This window comes from Talpa europaea (assembly GCF_964194135.1).
Source record: "Talpa europaea genome assembly, chromosome: 11".
In the NCBI taxonomy this organism is placed as follows: Eukaryota; Metazoa; Chordata; class Mammalia; order Eulipotyphla; family Talpidae; genus Talpa; species Talpa europaea.
Genome location: NC_140078.1, coordinates 94,615,898 through 94,634,357, shown reverse-complemented (window position 1 = coordinate 94,634,357; position 18,460 = coordinate 94,615,898). Strand labels below are relative to the sequence as shown.

Here is an 18,460-nt window from a genome sequence, read left to right as displayed (position 1 = left end):
CTCATACTGCCTAGAGGACAACAATGGTCTCTGAGCTTTGCTCAGTGAAAGTAACTGAAGAAAAAACTTCAAGTACTCTACAAGGGTAACAGTGATGCTCTTTAGCTTAGGAGCTCATACAACTGAGATAATACAAGGAAATAAAATTAAACACTCATCTTTCAAAATTATAGTCAGTCTGCTGATGCAAATCAGCAACACTGGTGTTCAGTCAGATGTTACACCGTTCTAAGTTAACACACTATTACTAAAAAATGAAAAGAACTAAAGTTACTGACTTTGTGCACATCAGTTTTAGATGAGGCCTGGCTTGGAAGAACGCAGTCACTTGTTTGTAAGGTGGGCACACTCCTTATTACTCAAAAGGCCCAGAGACTAACTGGCCTTTGTGATGGTCAAAAGATGCCACGCCTGAGTACTCAATGTATTTAGGACCTAATTTTAAAACCTTCACACACTCTGTATCACTTCATTTAACCCTACGGCAATCTGCAGGGGGAGGATTTACCACCCATTTTACAGAGCAGAAACAGAAGCTTGCACATCTTGGTCTGACCAGGCAAGTTACCAAAAACTGTTTTCATCCCCTCCTAAGGAGAAGATGAAGCCCAATTTTTAAATTTCATTATATGCCTAAAGAAAAACTACAAAACACACTATTGGCAGGTTGTCTCTGATAGTCAAATGACATGAAATTCACTGATCACACAGAAGCGTGTCCCTAGGGTGTGAAGTTGTCAAGTTAACACTCTGCTACTACTGAATTACATTCCCATTAACTGATCCTACCCAAAAGGGCGCATAATTGGTTTGCTTTAATTGTTACTTTTTTTTAAAATTTTATTTATTTATGCATACAAGAGGTGGGGGGGTGGTGAGAGGATTCACCAGAGACAGAGTGGGGAGCAGAACAGGTGGAGTGACTGAAATACACTGCTGAGGGGAGCAGTGGGTGAGACAGGAGAGGTCTGCCACGCCAGGTGGGTCAGCTCCCTGGCCAGGGATCTAACTCGTGCTGCTGTGGCTGCTAGTAGTTTGATAGTGCTGAGACTTTAATCCCTGCGCCACCAGGGAGGCCCTTGTTTCGCTTTTCAGAAGAGTGGGCTGAATGGAATTAGAGTTGTGTGGTACTACCTCAGATACAGAAAAATACTGAAAGAATAATGTTTAAAGTGGTATTTTATTAGCTGTAAAGAAAAATAAAAACCAACAGAAATACTTACTTTCCTCTCCATGAATGTTTTGTTGTGTAGAAACATGCCAGGTCCTTATTTTCCCTAATTATGTTCATTTTGTGCTGAAACCTGAAAGAGAAAGATATGGGTGGATTTAGTGCGGTGTCAGAGAGTTTTTCCTGAATCTCCCAGACCATATTTTCACAGCCTGCCACACAATACTGATTGTAAAGCACAACTTGTGCAACACTGTAAGGTTTTAAAGAACGAGGAAGGTCTGCTCAGCTCTAGCACACCAATTGTCACAGCCTGCTCTCCACTACAACACTGGATTTCTTCAGGACAAGAACTGCCCTCTACTAACATCCTCAGTATACATAATCTAATAAGAAATGTTAAAATAAATGAATCTCCAAGCCTCACATTGGCTGAACAATGCCAAGGCACATGGTAGGACACAAAAATATTTGCCAAGAGTCAAAACAATTCCAAAAGGTCTTCATGGCTCTAAGTGTCAGCCATTTTGCAGTCACGTCAAAGGGGACTTACTGTAAGATTTAATTTAAAAATTAAAAATAACAACAGCCTCTAAAAGTAAATCATCTTTCATTCCAGCATCCAAAGATAACTACTCTAGCCTCCCTTTTCTATTTAGGAAAAAAATAGGCTTTATTTTTCAATGAAATTGAGACTGTGATTTGTACTCTTAACCTGTTTCCACAGGATATTAACCTTTTCCTGTGAAATTAAATATTCATTGAGAAAAAGATTAAGGTTTCATGTATTCCATTGCATGAATATATCAGAACAAAGCAACTCAACGAGGAATTGCAAACTTCAAGATGTAAACACCAAAACTGAGAGTAAGTGTTTAAGAAGTTCCATAGTTCTTTGGCTGGTGGACTCCTTAGGTTGAACAGGATACAGAACAGTGTCCGACTGTGTGATGAGTCACACATGAGGTGAGCTTCCTGCCAGGCATGTGCATAACACATGCACATTACGTGCAGTATTTCAAGACTACTTTATTGAGAACCTAGAAGAGTATAAAATCCAGATTCCACATATTTCATGAAAAAAATTCAGCTAGATTTGCAGGATAGATATTGTAACTGGTTACTAAAAAATGTTAAAAATTAAATGCGGTCATTTCTTTTTCCTTTTTAACTTGGTTTTTTCTTCCTACCCTTAATATTTAGAAGTGTGTGCTAAAAATATATTGTAAGTTATATACCTAACTGTCAATAATGTAAACTGAACTGCTGAATTTTGGTTCATTTAAGCTATCTTCACATCTGTGTACACTGGCCTAAACCTTAATCAGCATATATTCTCCACATAATTAGAATAAAACCACTTTCACTCAAAAACAGTTTATAGCAGCCTTTTAAATATTACATGCCATAAAATTCACCCTTTTAAAAGTATATAATTCATGGGGTTTTAGTATATCCATGGAAATTTACAACCAACACCACTATTCTTAGAACATTTTTATCACCCCAAAAGGAAGAACCCTGCTCACAGTCACTCCTCACTCCCAGCACCCACTACCCCATGTTCTATCACTATGGATTTGCCCGTTTTGGACACCTCATATAAAGGGGAGCGCACAACATGTGACGGTCGTGACTGACCTCTTTCATTCAGTATTGACATTTCAAAGTTCACGCACAGCTTTAGTGTGGTTCCACTTCCTTGTATGGTTGGACCACATTCTGTTTATCTAGTCATCAGCTGATGAACATCTGTGTTGAATCTTTTTGGCTATTAAGAATCATACAGCTATGAACATTGTTTTGTATGAACATCATATTTTCATTTTTCTTGTGTATATACCTAAGTGGCAAAAACATGTTTAAAGACCCCTCTGATCTGAAGTTGCTTTCTTCACGTCTCCTGTTTTTGCGTGAGCAAATCAGCTAGGTCTCTGCACTCCATGAAGAATATCCTTTGCCTAGACAGCTATATGGCTCACACCTTCACCTCCTTCAAATCTGTGTTCAATTGCCACTTTTAGAATGAAGTCTACCCTCTACCCTATCTGTAATCACCCTCCTCATTCTACACTTATGTTCCCTTTGATTTCTGCTCATTTTTCCTCCGTGGCACCTGTCATCTAATATGCAATTTATCATATATATTATCCACCGAATCCTACTTGTCCAGACAAAGGTAAGATCACACACACATGTATCTCCCCAGAGCCTATGAGAGTGCCTGTCACAACAGGTGTTGGCCACAAAATTATCTGAGGAAATCCCAAAGGAAATTCTGATGTCCACTTCAAACTTAATGTCCTAACAGTTGTCAAACTGTATGGAAAAGCATCCACTTAGGCTCCAAGGAATGGAAGAACCACAAGAACAGCAAGTCTTTAGAAACTTTTTTTTTTTTTTTTTTAAGATTTACTTATGCATACAAGAGCTGGGGTGCAGGCCAGAGATGCGGGTAGGGGGGTGAAAGGATTCACCAGAGACGGAATAGGAAGAGAACAGGCAGACTGGCTGAAATACACTCTGAGGGGAGCAGCGGACGAGACAGGAGAGGTCTGCCTCACCATGTGGGTTACTCCCTGCCTGGCCAGGGATCGAATTCGTGCTGCTGAGGCTGCGGATTGCTTTAAAGTGTGGTGCTTTAACCCCTTGCGTCACCAGGGAGGCCCTTTAGAAAATTTTATTGTTACCCAAGAGGAAATTTCCCTCATTAGTCAGCTGACATCCGCCTACCAGCATGTATGTAGACAGCTAAATATAGTCCATGGCAGTTGGTAGGTTATGTTTGCTTTTTCTGGATTGCACATCTGGAGTGACCCAGCCTATCACCTAAGACTGATTAAACCAGCAAACATATCCCTGCCTGCTGAATCATTTGTAGTAAATAATAGTGACTTAACATTTGCATAGAATCTCTGAGAATGTGTCAAAAAGTGAAAATCATAGGTCTACAGATATTTTCCCCTTAGATACTATAACTCAGTGAAGAAAAAGAAAAGTGAAGAACAGAAAAGGTATGGCTGATTCTGAAGAGTGGAGTTTGGACCCCTAGCCCAAAATTTAAGGAGTCAGAATAACTGACTTTGTATCAAGGGAGGGCCTACCTTTGGAAAACTGGTAAGAAAGAAAATGTGTTTGAGTGAAGACTGACTGATATAATTAAGGAGACCTAAAATTAAAATGAAGTGAGAGAAAAATAATATTTTGAAATAACAACTGTAAAGAACTTGGGACGTGATCCAGAAGAAATAAAGAGGATCCCTGATAAATCAGTGTGGGGAATAGAAAAGCAAAATATTCCCACAACAACAAAGCAAATTTAATAGTAATAAAACCCAACAACTAAAGAATGACCTCACAGCAATCACTTACTTAGGGGCAGCTGTTACTCAAAACACGCTTTTAAAAGGTAAATTAAAACAAGTTTATATAAGAAGGTTTATCTACAATTTTCTGGAGACCTATGAACTTGAGAGTGATGAAAGTACTGGACCCCCGAGGATTCTTAGGTTAGAAGAGACATAAGAAGAAAGAAAGCGAAGATAACACATTAGTATAAAATTAAGCTACTAGGAAACATACAAATGGTACAAATATATTGAAAAACTGGTCAACAAAACTATCATGGAAATACAACTCAAAACCATGTGTTGTCCCCTCACACCTCTTAGGATGGCTAAAACAAGATAGGTTTTGGGAAGGATATAGAGTAACTGGAACCTTTGTACACTGCTGGTGGGAATGTAAAATGGTGTAGGTGCTGTGGAAAACAGTATGGAGTTTCCTCCAAATATTAAAATCAGGACTACCATATGATCTAGCAATCAAACTTCTGAGTATTCAGCCAAAAGAAATGAAATTAAGATCACAAAGAGGTAACATTCCTATCTTCATTGCAGCATTATTCATAATAGTCCAGATGTAAAAACAACCCGAATGTCCATCAGCAGCTGAAGGGATAAAAAGTGTGATGTCTACACATACACACACACACACACACACACAGGAATATTGTTCAGCTTAAAAAAAGAAATCTTGTAAAATGTGACCACATAAGTAAACCTTGAGGACATTAAGCTAAGTGAAATAAGCCAATCCAAAAGGACAAATGCTGCCTGATTCTACGTATAAGAGCTATCTAGCACATACTTAGGTAGTATGACTATTTAAAATAGTCTAACTCACAGAAGCAGAGAGTACAATTATAGCTACTAAGGACTGGGGTGGAGAAATGGGGAACTGCTAACCAATAAGTATATATAAAGTTTCAGTTATGCCAGGTAATTCTAGAGATCTGCAGTACAACCTTGTGTATTTTAAAATAGTATATTGTTCACTTTAAATCTTGAAAAATTTAAAAAGTAAAAAAAAAAAAAAATGACAATGTTGGACTAAAAAAATACTTCACTTCTCCGGATATAGCTATCACCTAAAAGTAAACTTAAAATACTTCCATCTTCTAGCTATGGGGAAAATTAGCCTTATAAAATCACTTCATACTCTGAGTCTTTTATCCATTAATTTTATCCTAGAAGTCTTCAAAGTATTCATTGAAAACAAACAGAATTTCTATTTTCAAAAGTGGAGTTTTATTTAATTAGTATTCAGCTTTTCCTTACCTATTCAAAATAACTCTATCAATGTATTTATTAAACTGAGAGAAGTACTTAGGACATCAATTGTTAGTACTATCTTCTTCATTATTTATCTTTCCATAAAGGATTTTTGAAACAAAAAATGTGATAGACCAAAATAATCATGATAGGTAAAATTGTTTTAAGCTATCTTAAATCAACTTCTAATTTAACATTTAAACTTGTCTTTATTTCATGTTGCTCCTACAAAGTATTGTTATTTTACAAATCATTTTTATTTAGGACACTTTAAATATCCCCCAAATAAGCGTTTGGAATTTCAGTTATTACAAATGTTTCTCAACATTAATCTAATAATTTTATGTTTGATACCTGAAAGAATGGTTTTGGAAAAAATAAAATTCACTCCATAAAAATAATTTAATCTCCATTGAAATACTTTGTTATATATTTCTATCATAAGCTCTAAAAGTAGTTCTAAAATTGTTGCTTATATACAAAAACTCTTAAACTACCATTAATTCCCATCAACAATGAAGAAAAATCTATATACTTTCTAGAGTCAAGCAACTTAAGCAGGTAATAGCTATGACAGTCACTTATTGGCACATTCTATAAATAACAGTAAATTCTCCAACGAAAAAATAAAAATTGTTGGATGAGATCTTGGTAGCAACTGTATTATCAGTATTTGTCATCTTGCTGGATGTTTAGAACCTAGTCAAATTAGCAAGAATTTATCTGTTCAAACTAATTATCACAGTTTACCTTCCTCATTCCTGCAAGTGTCTCACTTCAAATTCTCTAAGGCCTACTCTTCTTATTCATGAAAAAATTGGGTTCAAGTTTACATGCCCTTTGTAATTAAGTCACATCAAAGGTATCTCTAATTCTGCAAATCAGCTTCATTTGCTTTCATTTTATACCCTGCATTACACCATCAATAGAGCCCTTTTTTGCTACTTCTCAGTTTGTGCTCTTTAGAGAACTGTACTAAGTATTTTTAAAAAGTCAAATTCAGGACAATGCAGGCATTTTTGGCTAGATTCACCTTTTTAATGAATCATGCTTTCGAACAACACATTTTCACATTTTCTAATTTATTACTGGCAGTAAAACTGACAATCCATTTAAAATCATTTACAAAGTGAAAATGTTCTTTTGGAAGACATGATTTTAACAAAAACCCACTAGATTTGAGAATCTCTTGATGACAAGTCTTCATCAAACTAACATTAAGAAGCAAAGTAGGCTGAAGGAGTTGAAACCACAGTAACCAAACAAATGACAGCAAGGCTATAAGCAAAAGACTTTGCAAATACAGCAAAATTAAGTAAATATGTGTGGCATGTTTTAAGTACAAACTCAAGCATATTACTCATTTCACCAGGTGAATGATAGATTCAGAAAAATAATATACTAGTGAATGAATGCATTGGTTTTAATCAAGGCTATTGTCTCTAAAGCATGCATTTTGCATGGCCAACTGGAAATGACTTTTCAGCGAACATGACAGCTTCCAGAGGATAGATAAAATACACTCATTTCCCCACTTTGAGTCCATAGAAGAATAAACACCATAACTAAGGCTGTCCTCAAATAAGAAATTAAAAGGTAAGTTTGCCTTGAAATACACTAAAAAATAAAACTGACAACGATGTGTCAAAGCAAGTATATATTAATAAAAATGTTAATGTGAAAATCTTGGAGGTAAGTCCATGGATGTCTGACCTAAAGTTCTTTCAACCTGGCTGTAGGTGAAAACTTTTCCGTTTGGGGAAAACTGTGTTGGCCTTTCTGGCCCAACTCTTTTACAATAGAAATACTTAGTGCTACATTGTTAAACTACAGCTGGAACTGCTGCAGGTATTCATGTAACAGCAACTAGTTTATGAACACACTTCCTTAGACAACTATACTCCATTGAAAATGTAGGGGGAAGGAGAACCATTGCTAGGCAAAGGCTGACTTAACAGTAACAGAAGAGACAAGCCCCTACAACCGACTTCTTAAAGACCTAGTTTTACTTGGAACTCGATTCAAAATCTAAGTGAATTATATTACTGTGCTGACTCAGTTGCAAGTATAAGGTCAAAAACATATGGTTAACAGAACATTACTTTTACCCAGATTAAAAAGCTACAATTAGACACTTAGACTGTGCTGTGCATGGGGGAGAGTGACATGAATTTTAACCTTCTTTTTAAATTTAAATTGTTTACTTTTCAGCTTCACGTTTTAATATATAACTCAAGTACATTTCCTTCTAAATGTAAACAACAAATCAGTATGTAGAATGTGTATGATACTACCCTACAGGGATCTTTAAACATCTACAAAACAGATGGCTAACTGAGCTACATCCTATTAAAGCTTTCTTAACTCACTAATGCCAATAATTCTAGAGATAAATACTGTGAGAGATAAAGTCAGTGGTAATATCAAATTTCAGCTGATAATCAAATCCCCTAAAAAACTGCCCGGAAGTTATAACATTGTTTGCCACATCAAAATTAACTTTTAAAAACGTCCACTATCAGAGGATAGGGCTAACTACTCTGCTGTGGGGCCTGCCATCCTCTAAGAGCCATTCCTACCACCTGGATATATACGCATGGACACATCAGCACATGCACGCTGACTGCATCTAGAGGAATCATTTTTACTTCTCACAAAACAGATCTCTATTTGTAGTAAAAATTAAATTTTTTCCTAAGAAAAATATTTATGTTGGCTCTTCCCTTTCCAAAACTTAAAAATGCCTTTCAGTAATGTTCTGAAAAAGAACTAAGAAATATATTCACTTCTGTGAAATCAATGCCACGCTGATTATTTGCATATTTTTAATTTGTACGCATTTTGAAAACTTTCGAGATGTATTTTACTTTATCTCTAAAGCTATTTGACTTATACAAGAAGAAAATATAAGCGTTCAATAAACTCTTCTTCAACTTACAAATAGGAACTTAATAATATTGCTCTATTAAGCTAAATAGCCCTAATGGGTAGAAGGGATTGTCCATTGTCACATTTTAATTTGCTGCTTTTCCCTTCGCTATAATAAATGCATAACGGGAGGCTAAATTCCCTAAGTATATAACAAATACAAATTATGGAAAGTTTTACAACAGTAAGCATCCTAATAATATTCAAACATTTTTCTCTTTATACTATTAAAAGACAAATTTAAGTTGCTACAGTTTCCCTTTTGCCGGACATAAAACAGGAACATGTAAGTTTCTGGTTAGTCCTTTCTGAAATATCCCTAATTATTTCTAATTCTGCCATAATGCCTCATTTTACTGCTAAACCTTTAATTAAAAAAAGGAAAATCCCACCTTTTAAATTAAAGCCAGTAGCTCTAAAATTTAGAGAGTGGAGGAGATAGCTTAACTTTTTAAGATTTGATGAAAAAACAAAATGTATTCTCTAGATTTCCTAAAAATTTAGGCAAAGAGAATCCCCACAGCACTTCTAGAAGACTAAGTCTGAAATACACATATAAGAATTTAAATTTTAATATAATTAGCAATTTATGAACTATTAGAGAAGTGTCTCCTATATTCATAACCTTATCAATCCTTTCATTATTTCTGGCAACTATAGTTGACAAAATCAGAACATTAAAATTATTTTAGTTTGCTTAGGGGTTTTGGTTTTAATCTGTTCATCAAATGAGCAAATCCTAAAAGGTACCCTGGTGCACCACTGATGGGAATGTAAACTGGCGCAACTACTTTGAAAACAGTATGGCGGTTTCTCAAATAATTGAAAATAGAAGTACCATATGATCTAGTCACGCCACTCTGAATTTACTTGAAGATTATGAAAACACTAATTCAAAAAGCTATATGCACCCCGATGTTCACTGCAACACTGTTCATAATAGCCAATACATGGAAACAACCCCATGAAGATGGCAGAATGGATGAAGAGGTGGCTTACATACACAAAGAAATACTTCTCTCAGTCATTGAAAAAGATGAAATCTTGCCACTTGTGATAACATGGATGGACCCGGAGGGGATCATGCTAAGTGAAATAAATTAGGCAGAGGAAGACAAGTACCATATGATTTCATTCATTTGGACAGTAAAAGGGGAGGGAAGTAAATGAATAAACAAGACAAAAACAAAAACCCCTTAGACTCCTGAGGAGTTCCCTCCCCCAATAGGGTAGGAGCAGGGAGGGAATGGGGAGAAGGGGCCAGTTATAGGTGATGGATGGTCATTGGGCATTTGGTGGGGAGCATGTGAGATAAAGGCAATTGCTGAGGGGAGAAAATGCACACTTGGAACCCATTCTTTGTAAACTAAAGTTATCACAGTTAAAACAAATCAAATTCCAACTCATCAATTAATTGCAAGGACATTACCAATGGGCATGTGCTAAGGATGTGAGCCTCCTTTGGCAGTGAGTCTACTCCTAAGGGTAGCCAAGGGTGCCGAGACTATAAAACCCACTGACTTTAGGGCCTCCCTGGTGGAGCAAGGGGTTAAGATGCAACCTAGGAAGCTGTCCGCAGCCACTGCAGCACGAGTTCAATCCCCAGCCAAGGAGAAACCCACATGGCACAGCAGACCTCTCCTGACTGGCCCACTGCTCCCCTCCACAGTGTATTTCAATCAGTCTGCCTATTCTGTTCCCCACTCTGTCTCTGGTGAATCCTCTCAACTCTTCCCTCCTTGCACCTCTGGCCTGTATCCCAGTTCTTTTATGCATAAATAAATAAATCTTTAAAAAAATCCAGACTTTAGACTCAGTTATTTTAGAGATCACTCTTCTTAAGTAGTCCATTAACGTACAAGTAAAGCCCCAACAGATAGGCTGTTGAGCAAAGTTAAGAGCATCAGAAAAGAACTACTAGCAAATTACATGTTTTCCCTTAGTCACTGAACCACACTTAAATTACCTTTGCACAGGTACCTGCCTTAAATTAACAAAGATAATCATAACCATGTTGGCTTACTTGCTACAAATACATCACTGATTCCCAAAGGCATCCCTTAATGAAGAATCACCCCACAAGAGAGGTTGCTGAGTGGAATGTGCTGAGCATGTGAACACTGCTGAAGCAGAAAAATGTGTTGGAGATCACAGATTAAAATTGTGAACTAAAGTTAGAGGTTGGGGAGAATGTCATCCCAGAAGAGATACTATGATTAGAAATAGTACTAGGATTTAGCAGATGGGGTTAGATACCCCACAATGTACAGGAGAGTCCCACAGACTGAAGAATTGTCCTCAAGAGACTTTCAAATATCCAAGTGGTCATTCACATAGGTAAAGTTTATTTATAAGCAACTAAGCCCCGAATTTTATTTTAATAACAAAAGTATGTTTTTCAGGGTTTAATACGCACATAATTTTCCTGCAATGTTACATATCACATAAACTGAGAGATTATACTTTACCTTGCTCATTTCAAAAAACAATACTGATGGCAATCCCACTCACGGTTTTGAACTGCCAATACAACAAACTACATCTATCAACAATTTTGTCAAAATCAAACTGAATATATGTAAAGGTACAAGTCTCTGGCAACTTCATTTGGTATAGTCATATGGAATTATGCACACATTGAAATGCCCATAATCCTCTTAGAAAGGTTTTTTGAAAGCAAACTTATTCCAACAGGATCTACATATTAGGGAACCATTTCAACACGTACAACTTCACATTTGCTAATGGGTGACTTCATCCCCAAGAACAAGTAGGTAAAAGGAGAAAACTGGACCCAGATGAACCAAACCACGTACAAATTCATATGCCACAGACATGCACAGGTTAGATCAATGAACCACATACATCCACATCTAGTGTTACACTATTACAATGTCAGATTAACTCCTTCCACTGCTTCACAAAAATTCACAACCTGCAACTTCTTCCATGCTCATTTTCAAACTTTTTTGAGGCCAAAAAATACCATTATTGTAGTACATACACATTTAATGTACATGAAAGAGTGCTACAGTTTTATGCTCCTTTTGTAAAAACAGTCATTGATAAAATTTTAATTGTGTGGTCCCAGTTCATTTTTTCTGGTAAGTCCTGAGGATTTTAATCATGCAATTTTGCAGTGGAGTGATTTTTAGGAAAATGGATCATGTTATAGCCGATTATTTTATTTCAAAGTTTTATATAAGAGGAGGGATATGGTTAAGAGTGCAAAGAGGTTATATAATTTGATAGTCAGATGTGTCCATTTTTTTCTTCTATGGATCACATTTTTGGTGCCAAAAGTTTCATTTCCTACAAATTGTATAGTTCTTTTTTATAGTTTATGTCATCTTGGAGAACTGACATTATGTAATATAAACCATTACATAATATAATATTCCTTATACTGAAGTTTGTTCTGCCTATAAATATAGGTGTTTCAAACTGCCTTTTAATTGTTTCATGGTATAACTTTCTCCATCTTTTCATTTCTTAACCTGTCTTTGAATGTGTCTCTTATAGACAATATACAGTATAATCTTACATTTTTTTATCCAATTTGACAATTTCTTTAACAGATATAGTCATAATTACAGTTTAATTAAAATACATATGAGGCATTTTTGTTTCATCTGTTGTTTCTCCTTTTCTGCCTTCTCTTGTTTAAAATGAGTGTTTTCAATAATTCTGTTCATCTTTTCTAATGACTTGTTATTTATACTTCTTTTATATCCATTTTTATTGCCCTATGCTTTTTAAGTTCAATTAAACAATATAACTTCTAGTGATATTTTGCTTTATGTGTAATATAAGGACCTTAAAACAGTACATTTTCAACACCCTCTCCTATCCTTTGTGCTCTACTTTTACAAAAAATCCAAACACACAGTAAACTGCTACTGTTTTTACCTGGCAGTCTTTTGGAGCAATTTTAAAAACAAGAAAAAAACATTTTACTTTCTTTTCTGGCATCCTTCCCCTGTTCATATACATTTGCCTGAAGAACTTCTTTAAAATCTGTATTTATAAAGTATATCCCTCTGCCCATGAGTTCTTTTGGCTTTTGAGAGTTTATAGTTTGTCTTCATTTTATATTTTTTGCTTTTTTTCTTTCAGTACTTTTAAGGCAGTCACTCAATTGTTTGCAGATGTCTCTGCACCATAGTCTAACTTTTACATTTGTTACTGTGTGGGTTTGTTACCTTCAAGATCATCTCATCCTTTTGATAAACATCAGCTCAAATATATGTCTAGGTGTGTTTTGTGTAGTTTTTTTTTTGGCGGGGGGAGGGGTGGTATACTTGTCCTGCTTGGCGTTCTCTAAGTTTCCTAGATCTGTCACTTGGTGTTGAATATTAATTTTTTAAATTTCCATTATTTCTGCAAACATTTCAGTATTCCCTATGCTCCACTCTTCTTCTGGGACCAGGCACGCATATATTTAAAGGTCTGATGTTATCTCCAAACTCTTAGATGGTTTATTCTTTTTTTGTGTTTTAGTTGGGTGTTCTCTACCATCTACAAATTCACAGATTCTTTCCTTGGCTATGTCAAATCTACTGATAAATCCAAGGCATTCTGCATTTTTTTATTGTGTACTGAAATGATTAGCATTTCCTTTTGATTATTTTTTAGTAATTTCTCTCAGCTGAAATTATGTACCCGATCTTTCATGTTGTCCACTTTTGTTTGTACCTTAATGTACAGTCATTTTAAGTTTCCTATCAGATAATAGCATTTATGTTAATCTAAGTATAATTGCTCTCTTGGGAACTTGCCTTTTCACAAGCCTTGCCATTTTTTGTGTGTGTGAAAACCTGGACATTTATAGAACAGTGGAGACTTAGGTAAATAATGTTTATAACTGATAATGGGCACAGCTTTTCTTTGCTAGGTCTTTAGTGTGGGGTTTGTGTTACTCTGCAAGGAGCTGGGCTGGGTTTACGCTGCTATGTTCCATGAGCTTCAAATATCTGTGGATTAGTTTGTGACTATACTGGGGGATAGTTTTCTAAAGCAGTGTCTTGTCTGACTCTGTGCTATGCCTCTGCAAAATCTTGCTCCTAGCCTCGTACTATCCTCCAGGTGTACCTGTTTGTATAATCTTGCTCCTATTCTATTAGCATTCTGCAGGTGTACCTGTTTGCATAATCTTGTTCCTATCCTAGTACTTTCTGCAGTTACTTGCTATTCAGCATTGCTTAACTTCATGGCAGGGGGTTGGGGTACAGTATCTGTTGTTTAGATTAAGGTTCATCTTAGGCTTACACTATGTGCCTAGGTCTCAGGAGTGTGTGATTTTCTTGTTTCCCCTAGACTCAGTGTCCCTCCCCCAACAGATATTTTCCCCCCTCTCTTCTGGGCTCAATCAATGTGTTGTTGTAATGGTAGAAGCAAAGCTGCTTTTTTGTTCCAAAGCCAGAGGCAGATATATTATTTATGAACTATTTATAAACTGAAAGTGTTAGAAATTATTTGGATATAAAAAGGGAGTCTTTGGTTTCAACTGACTTAAAGAATCTCTTTCAAAACAACTCCCTTTTAACCACTGCTATATATACCATCAACATTTAGGCCTAACTATCAGTAGCAATAAAATGTTAGCTATGGTTTCTGAATGCAAAGCTCTGCTTCTATGTTGCTACTTTGGGACCTCAATTAGAGAGAAGCAGGGGAAAGACACATGCAAGGGAAACCTCAAATTCACCTGCGTAAAAAGAACTGGTTGAGGAATGGAGCCAAATTAGTTAAGACAGATCCTTTTTATTTCACTGGTAATTCAGTAACTACTGAAAACCTGACTCCACTATCAGCCATTTTACAAATTTAATATTACTGGCAACCACCTTCTACTTGTGGGTAAATTCCTACAAACAACTCATATTTTCCATAACTCCTCACTGATCATGTCCATGTATTTTAGACTATATATTACTTCAACTTTAGAAAAAGAGGAATCTCCATTGCCTTCCAGAGGAATACAAGCTGTGCCTGGATTTTTCCCCTGACTCCTCTTTTCCTCCCTTCCTACATTCTACTTCCTGTTTTCAAACTTAAGTATAACATAGTATTTTTGAAACAAAGACTTATGTTCCATTTGTTATTAATAGCAAAAGCCAAGTTTGAGGCATAGCTGCTTAAACATCGAAATGTTAACAAAGTTTTACCTTATATGATGAATCAAGTGAAAAATAAAGCCCTTTCCAGTCATCTAATTGTGAAATAATGCTTTTCAGGATACCGAATTTCTAACAAGTAGTTTTCTAAATTTCCTTAAAAAAAAAAAAAAAAAGAAAGGCAAGTCCTGTTTCCCACCAACATCGTCTCATAGTGTACTGGCCAAACCTGACCACTCTGGGTAATTTCCTCAAACTCTGCAAACAAAACTTTCAAACCTAGAAATGTATCAGATCCATAAAGTGAGAAAGAAAAAAGAGTAACAAAGGCAATGACTAGGGCAGGTCCTGAAGCAATATTCAGAAATTTTACTTTTTCCCAAAGACACTACTTGTCCAAGACACTACACTTGTCCAAGAGGCTCAAATAACCTACAGTATTAAAGCTCATCATAGATGAGGTAATAGCGTCAGCAAGAGAGCTTCCTATTTTTTAGGGGAATCAGGATGGGTTCAAGGGGAAGAGCAGAGAGGTGAGAAAGCACAGCTTTGGGAGTCACTGCCGCATATGGGGAGATTTCTCACCCCTCCACCCTAACCACCAACTCCCACTCCCCCATGCCCAGTTCCAGCAACTGATCAAAGGAACAATCTCGAGTGGTTAACCGAACACCTTACAATAAGGAAACAAGTTAAAGAAAGGCACTCTTCTGAAGTGAACTAAGTCACATCTGCGTTTAACAGCCACTTCACCGAGAGTCAAAGTCCTACTTCACTCACTTCAAAGGCCAAATCCAACGGTAAAATCACAGCAGCACAGGAGAGGCCAATGTTAACAAGCTGCCCTGCAGATGGGAAAAAAGTCTTGCGGGAAAACTTAATTTTGGAAAAGGAAGAGACTGGAGAGATGAAAGGACTCGGGTACTTTCCCATTCCCAAGAAAACGAAACAAAGATAAGCAAAAAAAGGCAAAGTCTTTGCAGGACGTGGGGGGGGACGGAGGGTCACGGACCCGCGGAAACGCGAGCCGCCGGCATCCAGGAGGAAGCGCTCAGACCAGAAACTGGAAGGGAATCCCGAGGGCGGAGCCCAAAGGGAGCGGAGTGTGGGGTAAGGATGTGCAGAGGGGCGTGAGGGACCCCAGAGAGCAGACAACAAGACGACATGAGAGACGGGGCTGAACCAGGCAGCGCCCTGGGCGAGTGTCACCCCGAGTCGGGGGTCCGACGGGAAGACCCAGCCCAGCCCGGGGCCCCGGGGGAGGGCGGTCGGCTTCCCTTCGCAGCTGGAGGCTGCCGGGATCGAGACGCCAGCCCTCCTTTTCCCTGCTGCGAGCGACCCCGTCGCCGCGGCGTGGAGAGGACCGAAGGGGGGTAGAAGTGCCGACCCCAGGGGCCGGCGCCCGGAGCGCCTTACCTTCGCGGGAGGCTGGAGCGGCTCCAGCACGAAGTCCTCCCGCCGCCGGCTCTGCGCCCAGAGTGGGTCGAGGCGCGCTCCGGCCTCCACCCCGCACCACTTCCCCTTTTCCCGGCCGGAGCCCTGTAGCTCGCCGCCGCGGGTTCCTGGTGCCGCGGCCGCGCTGCCTCCCCGCCCCCTGCGCCTCCTCCCTCTGCCTCTCAGAGGCTCGCTCTGGAGGCCGCCATCTTCGCTCAGGCTGTGAGCCACCGCGCTCCAACGCGCCTGCGTCGCCGCCGCCCAGGCCGTCACGAGACCCGGTCAGCTGACTCCGACGCTTCCCGCCTCCTGCCCCGCCCCCTCGCAGGCATCGCCCCGCCCCTCGGTCTCATTCGCCCCCTTTCCTGAAATTCCGCATTCCTCCGGCCGCCCAGCAGCTGCGCATGCGCAGAGTGGCGAGGCCGGCAGTGGGAACCGGAGTCCACGCAGCGCGGGAGGGTCGCGACCCTTGCGCGTGCTGACCCGGGCCCCGCCGGGTCGCGCGCGCCGCGCAGGAAAGGCCACGCCCCCCGGCGTGGTCCGAGGGCCACGCCCCTCGCCTAGCAACGCTGAGCCCCGCAGCCGCCCGCGGCCTGCTCAGGGGGTTTGTCCTGGTGATCCCCCTGAACCCCGGTGTCTAAGCATTTCCCAGACCTAGACGTTGACTTCAGTCATGTCCGCGAGGCAGTCTGAAGCCTCAGTCTGTTACCCAGTGTGGCTAGATTGCGAGCCCGCAGGCTCACTCCATAGATACCAGAAGGACCGATAAAAAGGGGTTTACAATTCGGTTCTCCTCATGGGTTGTGGAGACCCAGGCTCTGAGGTGCCAAAGGCTTTTGCTTGGGACCAGCTTGTCTTGTGGATCACGTGTCAAGGGGGTGACTGAATCCTCACCTCTGAAGTCAGGCTCCTAAGCCAATATCCCAGATACTATGTCCTTGAACAAATAAGGAAGGGGGCGGAGGGCAGTCAGGTTAGGAAAAAAGAGGGGCTATCAAGTGTTACCTGTGGGCTTGTTAGGGGGGAAAGGATGTCCTAAAGCTACAGGCTGATGGTTTGATTAAGAGAGTGCAGCCTCCACTCGCAGAGGTGAATTCAGAAGACACTAGCTTAAAAATAAATGATTCTGCTGTAAACTTCAGTAGGTGCACGGTATAGGGTGACTTGCATGAATACATGACTTTATAAGGGCTAAATGGCTCTGATAAGGGTTTCCTAATCTGCAGAGCAGTCCTGAAGTTGTGATTTCTTGGGGTGTCTTTAAATATTTCTAGTTTTTAGAAATGGCGGTGGTAGGACGAAAGTGTAGATGTTGGTTCTTACAGACTTCTGCTTGGCTGTTGGCTCTGCTCTACCTGGGGACAGAAAAAAGCCTGCACTGATCCTTACAGTAGACTTTTCTGTAATGCAGCAGTAAGATAAGGTGCCTCCACGGGGTGGTAACAGGAATAGCTGGGTGTGGGAAGGCAGAACCCAAAATAGAGTAGAAAGGGAGGAGAAGAAAAAAGAATCAGGAGCACTGAGTTAAAAGGGCCTCTTGGTTTATCCCATGGAAACTGAACCGTGTTTATGTGGCATTTTATAGGTTGAAAAGCCTTCTAATAATCCTAGAAGTAAGTGTAGGTGTGTTATTTCTGTTTTATAGAGGAAGCAAAACCAGAGACATCAAGAGACTTGCCCAAGGTGATCTAACTCCTAAAGGTAGGCAGTGAACTATCAAACTGCCACACTGCCACTCTGTTTAATATTTGGGACAGATGAAATCAATTCTTGGAGCTGGAGAAGCATCATGAACTGTCCCCGTCCCTGGTGGAAAATTGCTTACCTCCCAAGACATTTTTTTTTTAAAGATTTATTTATTTATTTTATACAAGCACTGGGTACAGTCAGAAGCACAGGAGGGTGAGAGAATTCACCAGAACCAGAGTGGAGAACAGAACAGGCAGACCAACCAAATACTACACTGCTGAGGGGAGCAGCGGGCGAGGCAGGAGAGGTCTGCCAAGCCATGTGGGACCCTTGCTGGTGGCTGGGGATCTAACCCGTGCTGCAGAGGCTGTGGGCAGCTTCCAAGCCCAGCACTCAATCGCTGCGCCACCAGGGGAGGCCCTCCCAAGACATTTTTTACATTGCATTTCAGAACCCACTTTACTTGTATTCAACCAGTGTGCCTCTCCTTTGAATTAGCAGGGTTTGTT

At 39.4% G+C, this 18,460-nt stretch overlaps 1 protein-coding gene across 2 annotated transcripts in view; it reads right to left on the bottom strand.

Moving 5' to 3' along the window:
• Positions 1-1,294, bottom strand: part of DNAJC13 (DnaJ heat shock protein family (Hsp40) member C13) — a gene marked incomplete at its 5' end in the record, with an annotated part of 83,012 nt that extends 81,718 nt beyond the window's left edge. Inside the window, one exon of one of the 2 annotated variants that reach the window (XM_084247098.1) lies at positions 1,224-1,294. In XM_084247098.1, the coding sequence (XP_084103224.1) occupies positions 1,224-1,291 (68 nt within the window). The remainder of the gene's footprint in view (positions 1-1,223) is intronic. The other variant, XM_084247097.1, reaches the window with a different exon arrangement.
• Between the last annotated feature and the right edge of the window lie 17,166 nt (positions 1,295-18,460).